This window comes from Hydractinia symbiolongicarpus, chromosome 1, assembly GCF_029227915.1.
Source record: "Hydractinia symbiolongicarpus strain clone_291-10 chromosome 1, HSymV2.1, whole genome shotgun sequence".
In the NCBI taxonomy this organism is placed as follows: Eukaryota; Metazoa; Cnidaria; class Hydrozoa; order Anthoathecata; family Hydractiniidae; genus Hydractinia; species Hydractinia symbiolongicarpus.
Window position 1 is genome coordinate 12,557,579 of NC_079875.1, and position 19,440 is coordinate 12,577,018.

At 33.6% G+C, this 19,440-nt stretch overlaps 1 protein-coding gene across 2 annotated transcripts in view; it reads right to left on the reverse strand.

Annotated features, from left to right (window-relative positions):
• Window positions 1–10,781: 10,781 nt before the first annotated feature.
• LOC130640001 (eukaryotic translation initiation factor 3 subunit J-like) overlaps window positions 10,782–19,440 on the reverse strand; it is a 35,566-nt gene continuing 26,907 nt past the window's right edge. For both annotated transcript variants that reach the window (XM_057447119.1, XM_057447118.1), the window contains exons 2-10: window positions 16,760–16,845; window positions 16,308–16,359; window positions 16,033–16,130; window positions 14,990–15,066; window positions 13,260–13,303; window positions 12,556–12,668; window positions 12,398–12,455; window positions 11,400–11,473; window positions 10,782–10,931 (exon numbers count right to left, since the gene is read on the reverse strand). In XM_057447119.1, coding sequence (XP_057303102.1) covers window positions 10,812–10,931; window positions 11,400–11,473; window positions 12,398–12,455; window positions 12,556–12,668; window positions 13,260–13,303; window positions 14,990–15,066; window positions 16,033–16,130; window positions 16,308–16,359; window positions 16,760–16,845 — 722 coding nt within the window. In that variant the 3' untranslated portion in view covers window positions 10,782–10,811. The remainder of the gene's footprint in view (window positions 10,932–11,399; window positions 11,474–12,397; window positions 12,456–12,555; window positions 12,669–13,259; window positions 13,304–14,989; window positions 15,067–16,032; window positions 16,131–16,307; window positions 16,360–16,759; window positions 16,846–19,440) is intronic.

Here is a 19,440-nt window from a genome sequence, read left to right on the forward strand (position 1 = left end):
AAAGCAGGACCGTTCAAGACGACCTGCCTTTTAATAAAATTTATAAAGTTTTAAAAAAGATACCATGCAAAGAACCCTAAAATGCTTCTGTAACCACGCTTTTCTTTTTGAGAATAAATAGTTTAACCAACTTTGGTAAACACTTTATGGTTTAGCTTTTAGTATTTTATTAAGGTGGTCTGTTGTTTAATAAATTCGTAACACACGGCACACAGTAAGTCATCCCTCTGCGAAAAAAACTACGATGTTTCGATAATAAAACTGTAGCTTTTTACTTTTGCCAAAGTTCCTGCTATTTTTTTCTATTTTTTGGGGTGGAGGAGGGGGTGGGGATAAAATTTCAAAAAAGGAACGGGGATTAAAATCTCTGTGCTGTCGGTCGGTTTTAAATTCTGGTTCTGTAAATTAGATATTCTTCACTGAGGTGTTTTTCACGTGGTAGCGTGGGGATTTTCTCTCTTTTCTGAATTGCCATTGAGTCAGGTGGTTGGGCAGAGAAACGGAAAACAATATAGGTAGCTAACTAAATGTATTTATTTTTAACATTTTATTTATATATTCACTAAAAACTTACAAGCAATATAGTTCTCTGTTTACAAAAAAATATAGTTAAAGATTTCAAACCAAAATACACTTCTTTACCAGTTTAGCTAAGTTTTTCACTTATTTTAAAACTTAAAATGATATATAAATCAGAAGTTATCCATCTCCACCCAGTAATATTTAAAGCTTCAAGCATGTTTCCGTATAAAGAAATAGACTGAAAAATGCCTTTCTTCAGCAAGCTCCTGCATCTTTCTGCCTGTCATGCAGTTGTTAGAGCTAAAAATGGCTTACTGTGGAAAATAAGTATTCAAAAGGTCTATATGCATATTCTTATCTTTAATTAACTGTGAAGAAAAAAAACTGTCAACCTCGTCCCCAGAACTTTTTATATTCAGGCCGTCAAATATAAAAAACTGGCAAGTCTTCGGGGAGTAGAACTTACCTTTAATTGCTAAAATTTCGATCATGTACATGTCGCTTCGGTGTCTGTATCTACACCGTTTCCCTTCCGCAATATCGTCCTCCAATTTTTCCAAATAAGCCGTCTTAACAATTGCCGTTGAATTGTCGCACTCAAAAAAAAACAAGACTGTATTTTTTATACCCTGTGTTTTGACTACAAATTCCAGCCATTTTCGTGTCTTGTTGCAAAGAAACAAAAGTTTGGTGGGGTAAATTAGAATGCTGCAGTATTATTTCGATTACTTTGACCAATGGCTGAACGGTTCCCGAAAAAGGGCCGGTAAAAAAACGGACTTTCGTCTTAGGGGGTTAAAACATAATGCGTATGTCACATGGTGCCTACCAACTGCGATATCACGTGTCGCACAGACATCTGCTACGGAAATTTAAGTGCTTGCAACTTTGTAACCAATATGGCTCTTTCATTAAAAAGACCAGCTATTATTTATGAAAAGGAGGAACATATGGAGGCCGCAGAGTTAAGTACAATAAGTGATTTTTTAGCGAAGGGGTGTGGGTGTAACCTGGGAAGTACTAGTACTAATTGTATTAGGCATTTCACTACAGAAGAGGTAGAGTTTTTTAAAAAATTCTGTGGCTGAGTTGTCAAGGGAGAAAAAGACATTTTTGTATTAATTTATTACAAATTTCTAGGCTACCCAAATTTTTATCTACAAGTTCAGGACATATAAATTTCTTTATGTATAGGCGTAAAATTTGCAGAAAGACTTTCCTTTTCTTACTAGATATATCCTTGCAAACTTTTGCTCGTTTATGCAAACATTTTGATGAGGAGGGTGCAAAACCAAGAAAACATGGTAATAACAAAAGGCTCCCATCTAATGCCCATACATACGAAACAAATTGCCATGTAAAAGGGTTTATTGAAAATTATGCAGAATAGCATGCTGTTTTATTGCCTGGTCGGATACCAGGTTGCAGGGATGAATCAATTTCATTAATTCCATCATCAGATACAAAACAAATATATGGCACTACTACAGAGAAAGTTGTATAAAATCTGTTATTCCATATGTAAGCTACAGTCAGTTTACAGTGTTGTGGAATGAGCTCAACCCATGGGTGGTAGTTGCCAAACCACTAACGGATATATGTGTGACTTGTCAATCAAATAATAATGTCATTTTTTCGCAGCATTGATAAATCCGAACAGGAAAAATCAAATCTTCTTAGGGAGCAAATTGACCACCTGAAAAAAGCACAAGAAGAGCTTGATTATTATAAGCAGCAATGTCGTCAGGCAGTGGAAGATTTAAAACGTATCCACAATATGATCCTAATGCATTAAATGAGTCATGTTCGTTTAATGGAACAGCTCATTACACATGGGACTATGCACAACAGCTACATTACCCACAGGATCCTTTTCAGCCTGGTCCAATATATTTCGAAACACCAAGAATATGCAATATATTTGGAGTGTGTAATGATATCCCTCATTGTAGTCTACCTGAAGCATGTAGTCACCTGTTTTCAAACCATGTTTTAAGTTATTGTAGTATTCAACCTAAGAGGCAAAAAGTAAGAAAAAAACTCCAAATCTACATTCTAAGCACAATGAAGCGAAATACTTCTATCTACCTGTTTCCTCTTTCGATGCATATGAGATTTAAGATCTTTAATGACCTCACGCCATGTTTCCCATGCCTGATTTTTGAGTCCTTTCATCCTTTCCCCATCGATAAAGGTCACACCTTTTTCCACTGATTCTTCACCTCTGTCGTCAGAGGATGTGTCATTGCATTCCGTTTCATTATTGACATTTTTTTGTCATTTAGAAACACCACATTCAATACAATCATTATTCATACAGGAAGTTTCTCTACGGCATGAATACCTAACACAACTAAATCGTGTGGGTTAGTAGAAAGCTTTAGCTTTAAGCTTTTGTTTATGCCTTTCGCGAGCAAACAAGCATTCTCGCGCACTTCGCACAAGCTCGACGATTCAGGAATGTTTTTATTCCATATATACTTCTTGTGAGCTTTGAAAAAATTATAGAGCCTGCCAAATGAAAGTTTTTGTCAAAGCTTTCTGGGAAGCTGTCGCCGTTGTTTGAAAGCCCAAGAATTTCACTTCTGTTTAAAATGTCATGTGCGTCTCTAAGTGTCCACAACAAGTATTGTTTTTGCATATATTGAGACATCCCATCAATTTTCCCAATATAAACATTGTCCTTTTTGCCAGGGCTTATGTAAGTCATTTCTGGTCTGTCCAAATATTTCTTTATCTATTGGACCAGTTTCTCGCTCAAGTACTCGTATTTTCGTCCTTTTTTTCGATAACCCAATCAATTTTATACTTTTTAGCAAGGGATTCAATAACCTCACTTTTTCCTGTTTGGCAAGCCTTCTTCTGCACGGTTTTGACTGCGATAGTAAAAGTAATATAGAAAAGGCATGTCAAGATAAGTAGAATGAACAATATATGGGTTTGTGGATGATAGATTAACAAATGAATCTGTGCATCCGATTGACAAGAACAACATAAAAGTTAACCTTCCAATGTTCGAGAATCCATAATACCCTAAAATTATGTGCCCATATTAGTAAAAACAAGTCATTTAAATATTTGAGTATTTAGTTTAGTTCGAGAATAACATCTATATTCTAAATTTTAAAATTTCCCACAAAGGTTACCAATAAAAAAATAGCTCTCATGATCTTTGAAAACCATTTTAAAGGTAAAAAATCAGCGTCAAGCTCTATGCTAAACCCAGAAATGATTCTTTTAAAAAAAAAATGTGTAGATGTTTTTTGTAAGCAATGAGAAATTAAAAATCCGGCTAGGATATGCTTGGGCGTGCGTCATGCTTTTTAAAGATATAAATAAAAAACTAAAATGTGTCCCATTGGGTTGTGTGAGTAAAATGAAATGGTCCTGTATTTAGTTTTAAAAGAACAGCCACAAAACTAAAGGTGAAATTGAGCTTTAAAAACTGGCTAATAAAACAAATCAGAGAAGGATTCAAAAAAGAAGCAAACAACAAGGCGAAAGAAACGGCTAGTGAATGATTTTGCGTCTGTAACTTTCAGAACCGCAAAAATATATGTTTTTTTCAGTTGACATGCATTGACGTTTCTGTTGTTGGTGGGTGGGTTTGAAAAAGAAACGTCAAATTGACGTCATTTCTCGTGGCAACTATACTCAGGTGTTGTTCTTCATTAAATATTCCAGTTAGTGAAGCAAAAAATGAAAAAAATAAAACTGTTGCAGGGTCGTGAAAGCACAGATTTCATCATAAAAACAAAGCAGCTTTCAGGCGAGATACGCAATAAAAATTCAGTTGTCATTAACAGGACCAGGACGAAGAAGAAAGCAAAACAAATATCTCTCTGCTATCACTTCATGTGCAACTAAAATTTTTAATAACTTTATGAATATAGTTACCATAAAAATAAGATATGTATTGTTTTTACCGATTAAAAAATGTAAGGCATATTTTAGATCTGCAAAATATCATAGTCCCGAGAGAGTAATTTTCACGGTCACCGTTCTACATTCTTGATAACTTTTACGCATTTTTTTCTCTTTCGTTGTTAGAAAATTTGTAAGATCCCGTGCATGACGTTACTGAAATCTTACACTTCAGCGGGCCGTTGCGTTGATTGATCCGTAATGCAATGATTGATCCGTATTACACATCGTCCAAAACACTTTTACAGCCTGCTGATTGCTAATATTTGGCAAGTTCATTTTGTTCTGTTATTTCGTAAAATAACCTTTTAAAAATCGACCTTTGCAACAAAAACTATGTTCGTTTTTTCTGTTCTCAGCATGTCCCGTTTTTAAAATTTTTGAATTTTAGCAGGCCACCGTTCGTGTTGATTGATCCATAAGGCAGGTTTGGCAGAAGTAGCATTTCCCTGATCTACACATCTCTAAGAGAAAAGCTTTCGCAGCCTACATGCTGCAGAGTTTTGACCAGTTGATTTTGTTCGGTCGTTTCGTGAAATAGCCTTTCAAATATCGGACTTTTGCGACAAAAACTAAGTTCGGGATTGCAGAATGTTTCAACTAGTATTTTGAAGAACATACAGAAGGTAAAACCCTTGGCTATAGTGAAAAGTTTCATAAGGTTTCATCAAGTCTTTTATGGAACTGTTTTTTATTGACTGTAGAAAAACTAAATAGTTTTTTTGCCTTTGCTGCGCAACCAATGGAATGCAGGTTTAATGCGCGGTTACCATGACGCAATTGCGCCATCTTTTAAATTTTCATATTAGAGTGTTTTAAACTCTTTCTACATTTGAGACGATTTTGACATAAGTAAAAAAATAAAAATTATCTGTTGTGTTTTATGATATTGTTTATAAAATAAATTGGAAAAACATTTAACAAATGGCGTTTGGTAAAGCAATAGCCGCTTTGTTTTCAAAAAAGAAAACTTGAAGGAGGAAGAACAATTATTCAAGATCATTTTCTCGTGCATCTGCGACATACAGTTTAGAAGATCGATCAAGTGCTTCAAGTTGCAGCGATATACCGAAAGATGATATTAAAGCAACTCTAGTGGAAATCATGGATGAAAATACATCGCATGCAGACTGCGCTACTGTTGTAAGGGAAGATAACTCCGTTTACGCCTTCTCAGAAGACTCACAAGTGTTAGTTCGAAACAGAGTAATCCGGAATGTAGATTATGTAGACGGACAAGAGTTAGATGCAGAAAATGAGTTGATTGATGATGGTGATGATGACGATGATGAAGTTGACAAAAATAGGCATAAGGATGACAGTGAGAGCGAAGGTGATGATGTCTCGGTGACCCAATTATATATGGGTTCTTCAAGAGATTCTTCTGATCCCAATGAAAGGTATGCACAGGAAAGCAATAACTACGACAGGGAGAATGCGGTTGCCACCGCAGAAATAAAGAAATCTTCATTGGTGCAAAATTGAAGAACAAGATAAAGAAGCTCAGCAATGAAGAGAGAGTAAAACCAAAAAAGGACAAAGATTGGGTACAGAGAAAAATGGGAGAGGCTGAGAAGATAAGAAAGGAAAAAAGAGCTGTGTTAAAACGTTTAAATAAAAGAAATGCAGAAGAGGTAAGTCTTTTGTTTATTTGTTTGTTTGTTTTCTTGTTGGTTTGTTTGTTTGTTTTCGAAACAAAAAGAATTAATAATCAAGCGATCGAATTCCTGTGTGCTGCTAAAGATGAAAGAAACACGCTATATTAAATGAGGAAGCAGGTCAACCTCATCCCAAGGGCATCTTGTATGTTTTCTGGTACCCCGTGACGGCGATTCTTCGTCCCGATATAAAAAAAGAACAGGCGCTGGGAACAAGGTTGTAACCAGATGTAAGTTTTGTTCCAAATGGAAAACAAAGATTACTGTATTGTATGTTATGTGTTGTATGTTATTGATGCATTAATGCAACTTGAATGAACATGCGAAAAAAGATTTGCCTGAATAAGCTCGTAAGGTTTAGGAATGTTTTCTAGCAGGCACTTAAGTGACAATGCGTGCTGAATCTGTTATTTACACCCAAGTTGAATGAATATATTAAGCATATATTTTTTTGTCTCAGACACTCTTTCTCTAAATCAGTAAGCATAAATACATAGGAGTTTGAGGAAGAAGAGTCATAATAATTTTCAATACTCAAAGGTTCAGAGAAATAAGTGCATATAAACAAAATTACATCAACCTAAAATAGTATAAAAATATTTCGCGAAAGGAATAAGAGAGACTGAGAAAGCTGAATAGATCTACGTGCAGTTGTAATGAAGTTGCATCTATTCATTCTCCTTCGCCAAGTAATCGTTCAGTTTACAGTCCAGTAAAAATCTTCCATTCCACGATGGAGATCACGTAGCGTTTCACCACTTAGTGGCGTTGTTCAATCCATGATCATAGATGAGGAGTGTCAGGGGCTTCTTCCAGAACAATGTTTTCCGCCACCACCAAAACCAGAACCAAAATGGGTGCCACCGAAGAAAGCAACACAGCCGACTCCCACTCCTCCACTGACAGCACCACCAATATCTCCTGGTTTACCATTCAGTGTTGCCTCCTTTTGGATTGATTTTGATACATTAAGACCTGATACAAGGTCAAGAGAACTAAAGACTGCTGCTAAAAGAAGGCTTTATGACAGTTTGCAGTATCCATAACTTTATCTGCTGCTAATGGAGCTCTCTTTACGTAAGTTGTGATCATAAAACAAGCAAAATGTAAAAATAATGCTACAGATTCAAGTTCGATACATGCCTGAGTAAAACTTTATTAGCAGGCTTTGGTAGGTATGGTTGATTAAGTCTTATTAGTCTCGCATATCATCTTTTTTTGTTTTTATTTTTCAAGGTATGTGTGGAAAGGTAAATTGAAGAAAGTAGAAAAATATTTAGCAGACAAACGTATTCATGGTAAAATCAACAAACGAGATCATAGAGGAAGGTAATTTAAACGTAGAAGCTTTGCCGTATGACAAACAGTATGCTGGACGACGCTAGTTTGCCGTACGACGCTAAATTGCTGTAATGCTTAGAAAAAACGGCTTCCGCTTTTTATGATTACTTTCTGGGAAACGCCCCTTTATTATTTCCGCCCTTTATTAAACACCACTTTTATAGATGCGTTAATTTAAAACATAATGCAGTTGTTAAATTTCACCATCAAGGATATCTTAATAAAAAAAGATATGGTCAATACTGCACCAGTTTCTAATATCATTGATAGTTCTTATTGATGATGATGTAGATATTATGTGAAATAATAAGCTAACCGTTAAAGTACTATAATTTACTTGATGTCGCTACAACTATTTTGGGTCACAGACAGAAAGACGGTGAGTATTTTGGCAAAAGGAAAGAAAAAGTTTCAAAAGTTTTTTTAACGCCCGCTATAAACTGTTTTATATCACTCAGAGCTTGATTTTTTTAAGTGTTTAACATTGTCCAAAGGGCTTTCTACCAACAAGAAAATTTTTTATCTCGTGTTTCGAGATTGTTATACGGAAAAAGCCATGGGGGCGAAGTTAATATCCATTATCACTTCACCCTTCGTGTAACAATGAAATATCTATAACCTGCTTTTTTATTTTGGTTGTAGGTCAGCTGTTGGAAGTACCTGGTATAAGTTTGAATGGAAGAGGCAAAGATGGAAAAACACCTCTGTATAAGGTATTAAATTAGGCACGCACTGGAAAAAGGATAGTGGAAGATTTTTAACCGTCCGTACAGCTTACATAGACAAGAGACTATTTATATTTTAGTGCTCTCCGTGTGCTGTCAGTCCATGAGCCAAATATGGTAACCGCTAAAAGCGACACGCGAATTTGTGTAGGTTTCAGACAGACGTATATCGCTAGTTTTGCAAAGTTTATTCCCGCAAGTGTTCAACCAATGTGTTTTTAATATATCAAATATATTGCATTGTTAAGATTTGATGTACCTGTTTAACTATATTCCTGCCACGTAGTATTTTGACAAAGATTGTGTTTCAATTATTCGAAAATGTCGGATTTTGTTTTGAGGCTGTGGAAATTCGCAGTAACAACGCTGTAAAAATGTTGCTACAAAAGGGCGCAAACTTGCTCATGAAAGCGCGTGATGGTCGAAACGCCTTCAACTACGCCCTTCAAGACCTGGGTGACAATAATATTCAGATGATCAAGCATTTATACAACGATTGAGGAATGAAAGACTTGAGGAAGGAGAGAGGAAAAATGAGGGATTTCCGTGAAGTTCCACAACGGATGAATTTTAACGTATTTTATTCACGGGCTTATAACTAGTTGATGTTGTTTCTCCAACACCTCTTCGTTATGAAAAAGTACTGGACTGCCTTAGAGTGTTCTCAGATGCAAAACTATGTAATATCTAGAAAGTTTATACCGGAATGGTATGAGGGACTCTATCTGGATGATTAGTTATTGTCCCCTCCGATTACTTTTTCTACTATAGAATTGCATTAATGCTTGTCCCACGAACAAATCGTCCGGTCATTGTTCAGCTTTTACTTCAGCCTCAACCCGATGTTATGCATTTGGATATGAGACTTACCACAGCGAAAGGTTATGCTGAGCCTGACTCAAGGTAAGTAACCACTTTTTTTTGGAAGAATATTTGTCTTTGTAGGCAAAATACTAAGTTAATAAACGAGTCAAAATTTAAAATCTGAACATTTATTGTTTTGGGGTGCTGTAATCACTTATTTTATAAGGAATATTTTTATGACGTACCGAGGCTTAGCTTGAAGTTTTTAAAGAAGTATTAAGGACGTCGAGACTGTAAAGAAAATTTAACTTTACCTTGCTTAACCATTAACAAAAATTTATAGAACTCTCTTATTCTATCTTTCTCATATAGAAGTTATAACATGTTGGAGCTTCGGGAAAGGTACTGACCTTTTTTCATCCTAAATTTCGATTAGTTCTAGACGAAAAAGTTTTTCTTTTATTTGTGGTTAAAGCTTAAACACCTTCGTACCCAGGGTTTTTGCTTAATGTGCCTAACAGCAAACGCCTAAAAAGTCTTTACAGCTTGAAATTTGTATTTTATTTTTTCATTAATTCAGTATTATTTACATCCTAAGAATTTTTACTTTTTGCTTTTAGAAAACTCGTGCTACAGAAACTGAGAAAGAAGTTGCTGAGCAGTTGAAAAAACAACAATTAAAATATAAAGATTCATCTAAGATAGTCAAGACTGCTAAAGATGTCGAGTAAGCCAATCTTATTTACTTATTTATTTATGGTTTATTACTGTGAGAACTCAAACTCATTCCCAGGATTCATTCCAACCCGTGAATGCCAGATTAGTCTCCTTCCCAATCTCGTTCCCAGTGCGTCTATTTCGCATTCTAATATGTAGCAGGCTTGTGTTCTGTGTCAATACTAACACAGAAAAAGTGAACATTTTCACCAATTAGAAATTAATGACATGACTGAATTATATATTTTTTATTTCGTTTAGGGTAAAAGTCAAAAATTCATTCGGTAAACACCAGACCAGGATTTTACCTACGACATATTTTTTTAAAATAATTTTTCACAATAAATTTTATATTATTATTATTAATGTTATTTTTATTTAATATAATTATTTTTATGCTGTATATCCGTGTAAATAATGTTTATGCCAATGGTTAATGTATGATTGAATACCGATTGTTTAGTGGGTAGAACTTGACACTGTCAAACGTGAGCTCGAGTCTCACCCGGTTGACGCAAATACTAAATAAATAAAAAACAATCTAGTAAAAATTGTGTATTTTTGGTCCAACTCTAGATCTCATATTAGCGATTCCTAATCTCGTACCCAGGGTCTTGTTGTCCCTGAGCTGTTAATACGGAGTTGCCCTAGGAACGAGGTTGAGCGATTCCAGGAATTAACAACAATGAAAAGAAGCTTCCAATAGTTATTGTTTTTTACTATTGCAATCTTCGAATAGCCTCCAAATTCCTATGGATACTCTAATCGATGATGGTTCTGCGTATTCTCGTCCCCAGAGCTCTTACAACAAATTAAAACCACGGCGGGTTGATTCACCTTTTTATAGACTATAAAAGGTGAATGAACCCTGGTGGTAAGGGGGAGGAGTTGGTAAGGAGGGAGGGGGTGGTAAGGGGGCGGGGTGAGGAGTGGTGGAGAGAGTCTTATTAGCCTCACCCCTACACCGGTTTTTCAGAGCCCCTAGGCCCTAAAAACCCGACTTGCAAAGGATGCAACCAGTACAACAGCGTTGGTGGTGGGAGAGTAGAAAGGCAAGCGCACAAAGCTAAGAAAAGAAAACAGTACAGGGTATAAATTAATTTCTAATTCGCATCTAATTTTACATGAAGTCTTCGTACTCATCATAATAATCGTCTTCAAAATCCATATCATTGCGAACAGCCTTCCCAGTAGATAACGTCTTTTTTCCAGCTGCTTTTTTCTTGCCAGCCTTACCACCCTAAAGCACAACAAAAACTATTAAAAAAAAAATAGAAACGCAAAAGATATACTGCGGAAAATATATACAAAAAAAGACAGTAAAAAGTTATTAAATCTTAGATCAGTTATTTTTTGCCACAAATTCTTTTCGTGTTTGCTTGTCTTTCTTCAATGCATTAAGAATCAAAATGTTTGAAAATTAGAATATATGGAGGCTTTTATTTTCAGTGTCCATGTTAGTAAATATTTATAAAAATATTTATATACAAAGCAGAATTTGTCGAATTCCTTTGCATTTATGAATGTTTATTATCCATAGCTATTTCAAATAGTGGGCAAGTGAAAAGTAAAATTTACCCACAAAATTAAACCAGTTATTACCAGTCTGTTTTATCAATAAGGTACCTCATGGAAAGTAAATTTAAAGTAACTGTCTGTGTCTTTCGTCTGTCTGTCTGTCTGAAAACTTATCAGGAAGCACACTTACTTTCGATAATTTTTGTTTCTCATTAGCCAGTACGGTTAAGCTGTTCGATATTCTTTTGATGTCTTCGGCATTCACTAAATAAAAAAAATAATATATTTTCGCACTGTCAACAACTGCAAATGCCATGCATAGAGCTTAACTGGTTATTAAAGCTTAACCGGGTATTAATCATTCAGGTTCATATGAATTAGTAGGTGAATGCTTGTTCACAGTTATTTCAAGACTTTTTCCTGATCCTGATAATTCAAATGTGGGAAAAGCTAGCTATTTACCAATAAAGCATACCAAAAATTTATAGATTTATTATGTACCACTATCAGAGACTAAGTAGCTAAGAAGCAAACATATTTGAAAAATTAATTTTTGTGTGGCCTTTTTCTTAGGCTATGTGGGCAAGAAACTATGGGGGACAAATCTCCATGTGGCTACAAGTCAAGATGGAGATTTTTTTCTTAACAACTTTTTCGTGTGCAGAATATTACCCAGTTTTCTATTCCTCAAGTAATGTTACCCTAAGTATAATTTTTCCCCAGAATGTAATATACACTAACATGTTTAGAAATGTTTGAGTTGAGTAGAATTTTTTGAATTTTAGATTTTACTTTCACATTTTAAATTTGGATATTTTTCAAGTCCAGAGGAGCGACCGAATCGAAGGATAGTGCAGTAAGCAGGGTAGTTGGCAATGAATGACAAAACAGTGTTGTATAGGGATAATTATCTTAGTCCAAGAAAAGGGGAGCACACATTAGACTAAAGGGGGCTGAAGTTTTCCAAAAGGGGACTAGCCTCCCAGGACACCATGCTTTCTCCAATGATGTTGACAGTTTGCGAATCTTACCGATCCCCATCCACATGGCTGATAGTTTTAAAAATTTAAATTAATTGGAAATCGTTGTTTATGGTCCGGATTGTCCAATTATTCCAGTAGCCTTTCCAATAAAACAACAACGATCACGAATGATGAAAATACAATGAATAAATAAATGCAATCTCACCTCCGGCGCAACAGTCGCGAAATAGATTTTCTAGAAATGTCGTATATTCAGATTTGTTCTAAATAAGAAATGCAAAAAAAAGTTTATGCAACGACGAAGCAAAAAAATGGGAAAAAAGCGGAAATAAACTAGGTGAAGATGACATGAATTTATTTTACTTCGTGTGCCGTAAGTTTTTGACTGATCATTGTAGAGAGTTCATTAAATTCTTCTTTACTCGTAGGGTTAAAATTTTCAAATGTCTTTTGTCCCGGTAACACATCTGCGACACCTAAAAAGATATCAATCATATAATCAGGGCGTTATTCTAGATAATAACGAGATTCATCATTATTTGCCGTTTCCTAACCGATTATAATGGTACACGGCCGCCTTATTCGTACACATTCAAGATAAAAGAAAATCCCCGATTTAAACAACAATTATAAATACACCTGGAAAGAAAAAAACAAAAATTGATAGCTCAGTGGATTACAACAGCGGGTCAACGAAACAGATAAAGTAAACAACAACTGGTCTAATACACGAGTGCATTCATTAATTTTCAATGCCTTTTAGGTGATTTCTGACTTGTTTTAGCCGAAACAAATGTTCAAAACTGAACGGAAATTTACTTGATTGCGGCCAGATGAAGGAGGGCAGGGAAATGTTTAAAATTTAGCAACATAGCAAAACATTGTACAGCCTAAAGACGTCACATCAGATCACATTACAACAAGACAACAATCAATTGAATCAAGAATAGTTAAGAGAGAACATCATTATGGAGAGCAAAATAGTCTAAAAATAGCGAGTAATCATGGTATCTTTGTCACATATGTTTGAGTTGAGCATCTAAAGTTTTACATGAATTGCAACTTACCAAATGCTTCTTTTGCTAATTCTAAATCAGATTCTTCCTGTAGCCTGAAACAAAAATATCAATTGTCCTGCAATACTGTGCTAAATTCAAAAGAGCAAATACACCGATATGTATGTTTATACGCAGAAAAAACGAATGTAAAGCCTACTGTTAGACCAAGCTAAACTTTATCCTGATATTCTCATATTCTGATATTTTCAAATACACAAGGCTTGGTATGTAACAAGGAAATACGTTACAGTAATTGTATAGGGCTCATAACTTGATTGAAAAGGAATGCAAAATGTTGAGCTATATTATATATTCTATAATTATTATATAATTCCTGATAAGAAACGTTTTGTATCCCGTGACTAATTTTGTGTCAAACATATTGTAACAGTATTTTTTATGTGAACAGAGTACAAACTGAGACACATTTTGGTGATTTCAATTTGTTCTTTGGTCATGTGGTCAATTTTAGGGAACCCATTTCTTTTCTGGTGTTTTGAGTGAATAACTTGATCACCGAAACAAGCAAGCATTATAAATTTCAGGGCTATTTAAGAGGAAAAGATGTGGCCCTACCAGCTTTCTCATTCTCTGTCAATTTGAATTCAATTTCAGATTTAAGGCATCAGAAAAATTAAAAAATTGAATTTTGACATCCTCAAAAAAAGTTTAGTTAGTTAGGCTATGCTGTAAATTCCTTAGTGTATATACTTTGCACCTGTAAAGTTTTGTATGCTCAGTTGGTCTAATGGCTACGACACATGGGAGATCCAGGTTCAAATCCTGGACAGGGCTAGGAAAAACATAATTATCTTGCACCTACAACAACAAGGTAATCATGATATAGCTCTATTGAGGATAATAGGTAGACATTTTGATGACATTTTAGAAACTAGTCATGGAAAATCCACGGAAATTCATACGTCACAACAAAGTCGATAAAAATATATCATTTTTTTGTGCATGATTTAGCTGACACGATTGGTACCAAAAGACGGACGAAGTATTAGAAGTTTCTGACAATTCCTGATTTTCATTATTAAGTGCACAACCTGTTAACAGACTTTGAATGTATAAAGTCATCTTGGTTAGGCTCAAACAACCTGAGTTAAAAAAAGAAAAAACAACCTGAGTTAAAAAAAGAAAAAACAAACATTTAGATAAATCTTTTTGAAATGTTTTGAGGTCTAATAACATATAACTCTCAAAACCGGACTTCAAAAAATTATGATTAAAAAATTCCTATACTCTCTTCTTTTTTGTTTTGAACCTATACCTTATTCCATGAAATTAACGAGTCAAGAAATTAACGCAAATTAAATTAACGGTCATGAATTTAATGCACTTTAATAATGTTATTTTGAAAAAGGCATTTAATTAAGGCGGTTGAGCAAGGTTGTTTTCAAAAATGCATTTAATTAACGCGAATTTGAAAATATGCGCTATCACACAAAGCAAAACTTATGGCAACAGTCGAATCCACGGTAGTTAAGCGGTCTTCTCTATTTAAAGCCGGTTTGGAAATCTAAATAAAAGTTTTCGTTGTATCAAAAGGCAATGTTAAAAATTTAAAGAAAATGTGCATTTAGTTAATTTTCCACTTGGATCAGAGTATGAAATTATACAAAAGCTATTTTAAAGAAAACCCTGAAAAAGAGAGAACCATTGAGCTATCGTCCAATGAGGAGGAAATAGTAGAAAATTTGTAAAAAAAGGTAAACAACATTTATCAATCTTACCTTTGGTTCTTAAGTTGTTCGGCTAACTGTTCTTCAGGCGTTAGTAATTTTTGTGCTTCTTCTTCTAGTTTCATTTGCTGTGAAAAGAATGAAAAATAAGGTCAGCAAAATATTTCTTCAACGGTTTTGAGAAATTAACCTTACTTTGTGTTTCAGTAGCTTTAGAAATTTATCTGGTGATGAATCAAAAGGAGGGAAAGGAGACTTTCTTAGAACTGATTTTCGCAATAATTGAATTTTAAGGTGGCTATTTTTTAATAGATCCTAAGAGTTATATTTTCAGACTATAACATCCATATTTTTTCTGTTATAGCACTCTTTTATCGATTTTATAGCTAAATACTATTATCTTTTACCAAAAATATCCATCCAACAATTTAAACTTAAACGTTGTGGATAATTAATTATTCTGCTGAATATAGTTCCAGTGCTACGCCCTTTTATATTATGCAGAAAGAAATGATGTAATTATTACAGAGAATTGTTAATAACAACAAAGATGGAATATAGAGAATTTTATGATGATCTTTATAATACTGAACTGCTTGAGCGTCACATCCAAGAGCATTTTTCTTTTTCTTTAAATTGTTTAGACATATTTTAACTTTTTTTGCTTTCCTTTAACAGTGTCTTATGCAGCAGAGTGTGTTACCCAAGAATCTTTTAAAATATACAAAATCCTGTTGTTTGAAAAATAAGAATAAACATCTGCTAGTCAACAAAGGAAGTAACTCTCTGGAACTTCTTCCAAGTGTTCTGACATCACATTTTTCACATCTGGGATGATGATGTGGAATGATGAGGAATATTTTCACATCATATCTGCCTCCACTACCTTTTGGCATATTAAGAGTAAAAAAAAAACGTTGTTAACTTTTCTTTTAAACCTTCATTTTTAAAATGTGTTCTTTTTTACTCCCACTGACTATACATAATTTAACGAAACAGCGTGTAATGTCATCAATTTTTGGCCAATGCAAACCATAGTTTTAATTAGAACTCTATATTTAAAACAAAATTCTTATATATAGATGTTCCCTTACCTCTTGTCTTGCAAGTTGTTCCTGCCGTCTTTTCTCTTGTTTTTCTTTTATTCTTTCTGCAAGGGGTTTTTTCTTTTTCGGTTGGCTAGAAGGTGTGGCTATAAAATCAAATTTGAATTTTGTCAGTAAATTCCCGGCTATTGTCATTTCTAAATCAGAACTTTTTTAAAAAAGCAGGACATATATTCAATAAAGCAAGTGTGTATATGACGTTTTTCTCACATGCAAATACATTAGATAAAATTTTAGTGACATTTCACATATATAAAACATACTTTGTGTCTTGTCTATTCCTTCTTCACCATCATCATCATCATCCCAATTGTCCTATAACAATGTAAAAAATGACAATTGAATAAAAAGATCTCCCAGCAACTTCACCAAGGCTTATGTATGTGAAAAATAATCAGCTTCATGCAGGGTTTAAATGAGAATTATATAAAGTCAGTAGTGAAGAATAAAACTATTATTTATCAGCATTATGCAGGGTTTAAATTGGAATTATATAAAGTCGGCCATAAAGTCTATAACTGCGACAATCTGAGACAAGACAATCATTATAACATAATGATCACTATAAAAATTTCCTTATCAAATGATTCGCAAAGATGCCATTATGATTAGAAAATTGCGAATTGCAACTGTTTGAACCCTTATATATTTTAATTTTTCTGGATAACCTGCAATATGGCAAAAATCAATTAAAATTTTTTGTATCATTTTATACCTTGACATCATCGTCCTCATCTTCACCTTCCCATTTGTCTGTTATTACTTCTTCTGTTGAAACTTCAGGCACAAAATCCTCATCATCTGAAAATAAAATTTCTTTCTATATATGCAAAAATTATAAAATTGTCTGTTTCAGATACATGATTCAAATTACGACTAAAAACTACATTCACCTCCTCCCTTTAGAGGTGGTAACAATGTTGAAGTAATGTTCTAAAGTAATCTTGACTGGATTGTAAATATGTAATTTGCATATATTATAAAAATGTGTATAGCCACAAATTTATTTTCTTCATAAGGCATCTACAAGTTTGAAATATCAGGGTTCGAATTAGCAGTTGGCGATTCACGAATCGAAATTCCATTTTTGCGAAACACTTTTCGAAGAAAATGATAAAATTTCGAATGGGACATTCTTGTGTCACTTCGTGTCTTTTTGCGATATTAAAAATCGTTCATTCCTTCTTTTTGTTTGTTATGCTTCCATTTAATTATCATGTTTTGCTTGATTATTTTATGCCAGGAGAAGAAATTATTACCCTTTTTGTTAGCATATTTCACTAGTACACATTTAATAAAGTAAAGACTAAAAATATGTGAGCAAGTTTCGTAAGGAAAAAAAAAATAGAATAGAACAGGTATAGTTCGAATGTGTTACTTTAGATATCATGAAATATACTCTTTCAGACTTAGAAGACGAATCATCAGAATCGATATCTAATTATTTTTGAACCAATGTTTATTTTTTTAATATATCTTTTTGTACCTATGGACATAGTTTTTTTTGTTTTTTTTCAGACAAGCACACACTTGCAATCAGCATTCTTTCTGAACGATATCAATAACCAGCTAGTGTTGTTTTGATTAAAATTTCTCTCATTGCATCTTTTTTAAACAAACTTTGTTTTCCTTAAACTTTGTTTTCATCACATTGAAACAAAGAAAATAAAAAACAGCATTTTACTAAAGGACTCATGTTTAAAACAAACATATTTTTTGTTAAAACAACTTTAATCAGCATACTGTATTTAACTTGCATTGTAATGTTTACAAAAACTGGTAAAGAACCTCTGAAACAATAATTACATTTGAATATTTTTTTACAGCATGCTATAAAAATAAACTTATTTTATTTTTGCAACATTATTTTGGCTATTGGAGACAAGAAAGTTAAAACTGATAAAGTCGCTAGCTCAGATGCTCAGTACTCATGTTTGGGGTTCACAAGTTTAAACGTCCCCACTTGTCCCAATATAAAAATAATAAAACGCAGGAAAAAGTCACAGGTCACAAAAAAATACAAATATATACTCGTCGAAAAACAAGTAGATACCGATAAACAAGCCAATGGTAATTGATCTCAGTGTTCCCAGGACACATCTAAATGGTGGTTTACTTTATTACAAAGTGCTAAAATTTTTGCCGCTCAACTTCACTTTTCTAATTCGAACCCTGAATATGTTCTATTTAAGTAGAGCCAAGTTAGTATATTTACACATTCAATTTACAAAAACAATTGTGATCTGTACTTAGCCAGTCAGGAAATATAAATACCACTCAATCTAACTTTAAAAAATACGAAAATTTTCTGATAATGAAAAATTCTTTTCACTAATTTCCCCCAATAATGATGTCGTTAGACCAAAAGGACTTTTTGCTTGCTTTATATGTGGAAAAAAGAAGATTAAAATTGCTTCATGCAGTTGTTCCAGAATATTAAAAACAAAACATTGTATAGCATTTTTAATGAATATGATTGTGTAAGCTCATCAGGGTAGAATCTAAAAATTCTGAACCATAGCTGTTTGGGTCCCATTGTGAATTTGGTAATGAATCTTCTGTAGGGAAAATTGAGCTTTCATGTCTTCTTTCATTACTGTCAATAATGCATATATTCCTGCTGAACTGGGAAATTTAAGTTGAAATTCTAATTGGGAAGTAGCCTTCTAACATTTACTGAGAACACATGGATTACACCATGCTTATATATAACTCCTTTACATTTTTCTGTTTCACAGATGTACACAAATGTATATATATATATACCTATACCGCACAACTGAAATTTCTTAATGTAACATCTTATTTTTTGGTTCTATACACTTTTATTTTACTATAATTTTATATTACTATATACCTTTTTACTTTTTCCCTAATTGCCAATAATATTAATCTGTTGAGCCAAAAATACGATTATATATTATATATAATATTATATATAGTCAAGTCTCCGAAAATATACGCATCAATGTAAACCATAAAAAAATACTCACTCAAGAAAAAGTAGAAAAGAACATAAAAACACTGCGTTTTGTTATTTTTTATCACTTTTGATAATAATACATGCAAGTGACAGTTTATTAATTACTTATTCTTGAATCATTAACCACTAACCTTTTTGTAATTCAATATGTAAAAACATCTGATTCTGCCACAAAGAAATACGCACAGCATGGCTAAACACAAGTAGCGTGTAAGCACAGCTAAGCAGTACCATTTTAAAAACTAAATTTTTTTCTTACCCGCAGAGATTTTATATTTGACTATTTTAAGAAAACAAACCCTACCCCGCATTGGCTTTTTGAAAAATAGATGCGTATTTTTAAATGGGCGATTTTTTTTAAAAATACGCACCCAGAAGCGCTATATGCGCCATGAATATTTTATTAGTCTTTT